Here is a 6,454-nt window from a genome sequence, read left to right as displayed (position 1 = left end):
AACTAATCAACCGATCAATTACCGTATAAACAAATTAGTAGCATCCCTTTAAACCAAATGGTAATTCATGATCAATGAAACCTTGCAGAATGAACCATGATTAATAAGGGAGAAAGTGTTCATGTGGCAAGGCGATCCCTTAATACTCTTCTAGTATCAAAGGCTCCAAAACCTCTCAACTCACTGTATTATGCTCTGAAAGTATGATAAAAATGTCAATCAATGCATCTAGATCACTTTTATTTTTAACTAAAAAACACGATACACGTCCATGTACCCTTCAAGCATAGGCATGTATGCAGTTACCTATTAATGATAGTTTTTGAAATCACCGCAAAACTACTTCTTATCTAAAATTCAAACTTGTTAACCATACACAGGCGTGTACACCAATATATACAGGCATATATGTCATCTATGTTTAACCAATTTTCACGCATCATACAAAAAAAAGACTATTTTACCCTTTCCATCATAGTCGCGAGCATGTGATCTTCCCACACGGCCATACAATCCCAAAATCATATACATAATATGAATTAAGCATATTCAATCACAAATATAAGTTAAAAGATGTCAATAGCCTTGGTTGTATCTACAGGTATTACATGTAGGCATCAAGTTAATAAGATAAACAGCTAATTAAAATGCGTTCCCCCCAAAATTTTAAAAGCAAATAAACAAAAAAACATAATGCTTGGGCTACTCAAATATTTGACGATGCTTGCATTCCACTTGACCATTTTGTTGAAGAGTAACAATGCAAAACATATATGGTCAATGCCATATGCTGCAAGGAAATCATTTAAGGATAAAAATTTTATATCATTGTTACAACAAATAACATGTATCTTGGTGCCAAATTGGGTTTCAACAAAATTATAGAATATGGTCATATAATTATGAGTTCGAGATTTGAATTTCATAAGAAATGCTCAAATGGATCTACAAAAGTCATAAAAAATAGTTAAAAGATAATGTGTTCCACTTAAAGAGGGTTGATCATATTGACCCCAAAGAATGATAACAACGGTATAGTTCAAGTTGTTTTTTGGTGAGAGGTTCAAAAATAAATAAATAAATATATGAGTTGTTAATACTAAGATCTTTTGTTTAAATATGATATTCACTAAGCATATTTTATCACCCATACAACACCTATTACTTTAAATTTAATTCAGAATTTTAGTATTCATTGAAACCGTTGACAACCTTATTGAATATATTGCCAAAATAAGAATCTAGAAGTAGTTAAAACTTGGTTCAATTGTAATTGTAGCTTTAAAATTTTTATTGGAAGGTTGTTATATTCATTTTCAACAAGAAATTCAGTATTTAGTTTAAGTACGATGTTTCCCAATAAATCTTAAATATTAGTAGTAAATAATTTTATTTTAGTGATGATGGTTTAAATTCTTCTTTAAAAATTTAACATCTTCAAATTGGATAATATATTATAAACTGTTACATATTTTTTTACTGATATGTATTCAAATATTTTAGAAATGTTGTATAAACTGCTGACTCACTAAGCTTTTAGCACACTCTTATAAAAATTTTCCCCTTCAGAACATCTCTAAGATCTGTCAAACAATGATTCCACTCAAAGTTGTGCCAAAATATAGCATCTCTAATAGGTGTCTCATTTTGCATATGTTTATATAGATTCTTTCAAGAAACTTTATGTAAATGTTGAAAGACCGAAGACCTAACAAAAAAAAAATTCTTCATGATTTTGAAATAGAATTAAGATGTTTTTGTATGTAAATATAATTAGGTTAGAGGCCTAGACCTGATGTAATAAATAAGTGTTATACATTAGCTATAAAATTATTTTCTAAACAATTTTGCAAGATGCATTTTTTCTTTCTAAGTCTCATAAGAGTGTTAAGATATTATGAGATTAGAGGGATGGAACGATCTTGTCATAATAGGAATCCAAAAATGATTGTAAATAGATATCTAAAATTAGATTTAAAAGTCTGCGATTAATAATGAAACAAACTTACCTAAAAGGCAAAACTAAGAACTACAAAGAATGAGTAGAAATTTATTTCATCATCCCAAGTACTTCAAATATTATTGCAAATACAAGTTAAAATTTCCTAACAACGAAACATACACAAACGGCCACATAGCCATAGGATAACATTCAGACGCTAGAAAAGATGTTTAATTTTAAGAAAATAAGTTGTATTATGCCAAACTTTTATTGGGGTAGAAACTTCACAGCTGCTTCAAAGTCCTCTAATTTGATCGTAAGGAATTCATCCCTCTCTGTACAATCATCACTAATCCTAACATCCAAATTCCTCTTAGCATTATTTAACATTATATCCACTAAACTTCCATTCATTTTCATACGCTGCGTTTTAATTGTCTCTCTCTTTATTAGCTCTGAAATGGCATTTATAGTACAAGAAGAATGCAATTTAAACCCTTGCAACAAGCTATTCTTCGCTTGATTATGCATCTTCAGATGAAGAACATTTGCTAATTCTTCGCAACTCAGATCTTTAAAATGAAAAATATTAGTAACCCTTCTGCTGAATCCTTCATTGGAAGATATTGCACGTTCCATTGCTTCAATGTAGCCAGCAAATATGACCAAAACTTTTCCATTGTCCATACAAGACATGATCTCTTCTAAGGCTTCTAATCCATAGTCACGACAACTTCCCTCCTCTAGTATTAGTCGATATGCTTTATCCACAAAAAGAATACCCCCCTCGGCTTCTTGGATCTGTATATGAAATTATTATTATTACTATTATTTTGGTTAAAATAAACCATACAATCTAATATATGTTGCTAAGATATTATGCGTTTTGTATGGAACATATGATATGGTAAGAAAGTCGTGTACCTTTTCCCTAGTCTTATATCCAGTTTGGCCAATATATTTACCTACTAAATCTGCCCTTTCAACTTTTTTCACATTGCCGATTTGCAAAATTCCCACATTATGGAGTAGTCTTCCAAGGATTCCAGCCACCATAGTCTTACCTATCCAAATGAAAATATTCTTTAATTAGATATTTAATTAAACAAAAGATTCAGTTTAGGGTTTAGGGTTCCAGCAGCAACATTGATTGATAAAGTAAGCAACAATTTTACCGGTTCCGGGATTTCCTAGAAATGCCATGTGAGGAAGTCTTCCAGCTGTGACGTTTTTCAGTCCAATGGCCTTGCGCCTCTCATTCAAAAGAATGCCCTTTGCCCATTTCCGAAGTTGCGTTTTGAGTTCATCCAGACCAACAATATTTGATAGCTCCTTTTCAAGGGCATCCATTCTTTCGTTTTGCTTGCTAATTGCTTCTTGTACCTTTGTCTTTCGTTGCTCTTGCTGATGAGACAGTAATAAATCACGCAACTTCCCACTTTCTTGGATTTTTGAAAGATGATCTACAGGATTCATGTCCTCCTGCATTCATAGTTACTTAAATTACTAATATTTAGCAAGAAAAAAAATTTATTATTTTTGAATATAAAATACATACATCATCTGTAGCATCACAATCAGCATTATGCTCGAGCAATGTCCTGACAATTGAGCAGTCTTCAGCTCGAAGTGAGTGATAAACAGAAAGCATTAATGGTGTCACTCCATACTGCATGTAAAAATGGGGAAAAAAATGAAGAAAAATATATCACTGTCACATTTTTGAAGGAAAGTATTTCTAAACGAGAATATAAGCTATAATTTCATATAAAAGCACCTTGGTTTTGGCTTCGATAAGAGCACCATGAGCAAGAAGTAATCGTGCAGCTTCGTTGCACCCATTCTTGGCTGCTACATGCAATGGAGTTTCTCCATACTGCAAAACTCAACAGATCAAAAACGCAAACCATATAACAGATTTTTTATTTTTATTAGCATTTTTTCGCTTCCGTGTCAAATTTACTGAAGAAGACATACCGTATTTTTTGCTTCCAAGTCAACTTTATCATCTCCTCTCCAATCAAGCAGAAATTTAACTATATTTGTCTTGTTGTTACCAGCAGAAAGATGAAGGGGTGTCTCCAACATCTGCACTTAAACCAAAATAAATTCATAAATTGGAAGATAAACGAACTCAGCTTAATTGTACTTAAATTAATGGAAAATTAAAATTTTTAGCCTTATTTTAATCTGTATATACATATATGTTATTGATTTTAAAACTTAAACAAATATACCATAACAGTAATCTATTTTTCCAAAATACCCCTCTTGAAATGACCCATGTAGAGATTTTCTTTTTTTCTCTACAACTTTTTCTCTCTTTTTCTTTAGCTTTCAAGTGAGGACTCATACAGAGAGATTCTCTCTTTTTCTCTACAGCTTTAGAATTGTATTGTGAAAAATAGAACAAGTGCTTCATAATGGGGTCAATGCTTCAAAAACAAAAAAAAAAAGAAGGAAAAAACCGAAAAGTGAAATAGATTTCACATTAAAAATTATTCGAAGTAAGGATATAAAACAAAAAAAGTAACCCACCAAAACTCAACCACATCCACTTCATACCTTATATTAGACCCTAGCTACTAGGACGATCAACGAAGATTATTTGGTAGGGTTTAACTAGAAGAAATGAAGGGTTAGCGTTTAACTGGAAAAAAAAAAGTTACTAATTGTTAAAAGCAAAGGTTGGCGTCACTAGAAAAAAAATTTACTAGAAAAAAAGGGTTGGTGTCATTGCGAACCCTCATTGTAAATAAAAAGGGTTGGCGTCATGCCAACCCATTTCCATTTTAAAGACGCCAACCCTTTTTAAATTTTTTTTTTGAAAGTCTTAAATGCTATGAAATTTTTTTAATTTTTTTTTTACTTATGTTTTCAAATTAAGCCCTAAATGTAATACTAATACAACCAAGCTTCATCCATACGTATTTACAATACATTAAACTATTATATCATCAAGTGATGTACAAAAATTGATCAAGGAAAGGAAAAAAAAAATAGAAAAAAATGACAATGGCAATTTTATAATTTTTTATGTAATTGTTTGTCAAAACAAGAAAAACAATACACACAATAGCACCAAATTAGAATAAACAAATATAAAAAATAAAAAAATTGAGTGCAATAGAAGAAAACAAAAATAAATAAATAAATTCACTAAGGCCTAGGGGGTTGACGTTAACATCAACTTGTTCTTCGTCTAGAATTTTTTCTAACCTGTATTTTGGTATTTTATAACTATCACTATAATATTAAACAATATTATAACAACTTTAAACAATAGAAACAATAAAAAATAATAGCATTAAACAATCTAACAATATAAAATCATAATAAAATTAATTTTTACATGAAGTTATGAACATAAATCTATCATACTTATTTCATTTTCAATTGGTCATAAAAAAAACACTTAATATACTGGCTTAAGTCAAGACTAACCTAAGTGTAGATGATTTTACTATGAAGTTTTTGCAGCAAATGTTAATTTTCTTAATAAATTTAGCAATTTTTGTCTCTCCCTCCCTGTGTCCAAATTAAATATTTTATAATGGTTTTTTTATGGGTTTTATTCAATCACGTGTCTTCCTCCATTAATAATTTATTTTTTTCATGTTGCAAAGATTCCTTCCTCACTTGAAAACTGAGGAAGAAGAGATAAAAAGTTACAGAGAAAAAGAGAGAATCTCTGCATAAGTCATTTCAAGAGGGATATTTTGGAAAGTAAATTACTGTTATGGTATATTTGTTTAAGTTTTGAAATGAATGGCATATATGTATATACGGATTAAAATAAGGCTAAAAATTTCAATTTCCCTAAATTAATTAATCTGCAATTCTTAATTTATCCAAAACCCTTTTTCTACTACCACTTACTTAAAAAACTTTTAACGAACCAACTGACAAAATTTAATGCATTTCTCTACCGATTAAATTGAAAAAATATATAGTCTTACAATTGCATTTCTCTCATTCAGAAGAGCTGGGTTATCCTGAAGTAGCTTCTCAAACGCATCAATATCCCCTGACTCAGCACAACAATGAATGGTTGTATGTTTCTCAGATCCTGACGATTGTGTATCCTCATGATTCTCCATGTCTATTTGTCTTCTCTCTTGATGAATTATAGAGGATTTAAAAAGAGCAAAATATATAAAAGCAAGAACAAAGAGAGATTTGGAATGTTCACTTAATGAAACGAAGTTCCGTTTCCTTTTTATAAGCATCTATATTCACATTTAATTTGTTTGATTTTGTTACGTAACATGCTAAACGTCAGCATGGAATATTATGTAATCTTCAATGAAGTTCCGTTAGCTTTCGGTGCCTTTTCTTAATTGACTGACTACCATGTTTGTCACGTGTTAAAGAAAGATGAATCGACCTAATGCTACTTTCTTTTTCTTTCTAAAGGAAGCGATTTCATGTCTTAACTCCTAAGTTATTTTCACATGCATTAACAGCTTTTACATCCTGCGAAAGGGCCGACTTGAACAATATCTTTGAAAT

At 30.6% G+C, this 6,454-nt stretch overlaps 1 protein-coding gene across 1 annotated transcript; it reads right to left on the bottom strand.

The window, feature by feature from the left end:
- Window positions 1-2,023: 2,023 nt before the first annotated feature.
- Window positions 2,024-6,121, bottom strand: LOC123192781 (protein CfxQ homolog). The gene is made up of 7 exons (XM_044605439.1): window positions 5,902-6,121; window positions 3,920-4,030; window positions 3,720-3,818; window positions 3,501-3,611; window positions 3,118-3,424; window positions 2,867-3,006; window positions 2,024-2,743 (listed from the first exon to the last, which is right to left on the bottom strand). The coding sequence occupies exons 1-7, from the start codon at window positions 6,040-6,042 to the stop codon at window positions 2,210-2,212; spliced, it is 1,443 nt and encodes a 480-aa protein (XP_044461374.1). The 5' UTR covers window positions 6,043-6,121; the 3' UTR covers window positions 2,024-2,209.
- Window positions 6,122-6,454: the final 333 nt, after the last annotated feature.

Source organism: Mangifera indica, chromosome 1 (assembly GCF_011075055.1).
Source record: "Mangifera indica cultivar Alphonso chromosome 1, CATAS_Mindica_2.1, whole genome shotgun sequence".
NCBI classification, from domain to species: domain Eukaryota; kingdom Viridiplantae; phylum Streptophyta; class Magnoliopsida; order Sapindales; family Anacardiaceae; genus Mangifera; species Mangifera indica.
Note: the sequence above shows the minus strand (reverse complement) of the source record. Positions and strands in the feature narration are given on the sequence as shown.

Excerpts from the sequence above, each read along its gene's own strand:
- LOC123192781 (XM_044605439.1), bottom strand. The coding sequence starts at position 6,042 with ATGGAGAATCATGAGGATACACAATCGTCAGGATCTGAGAAACATACA. Across the intron at positions 3,612-3,719 it reads TTATCGAAGCCAAAACCAAG|TATGGAGTGACACCATTAAT; the intron begins GTGCTTTTATAT and ends TTTTACATGCAG. Across the intron at positions 2,744-2,866 it reads GATATAAGACTAGGGAAAAG|ATCCAAGAAGCCGAGGGGGG; the intron begins GTACACGACTTT and ends TTTCATATACAG.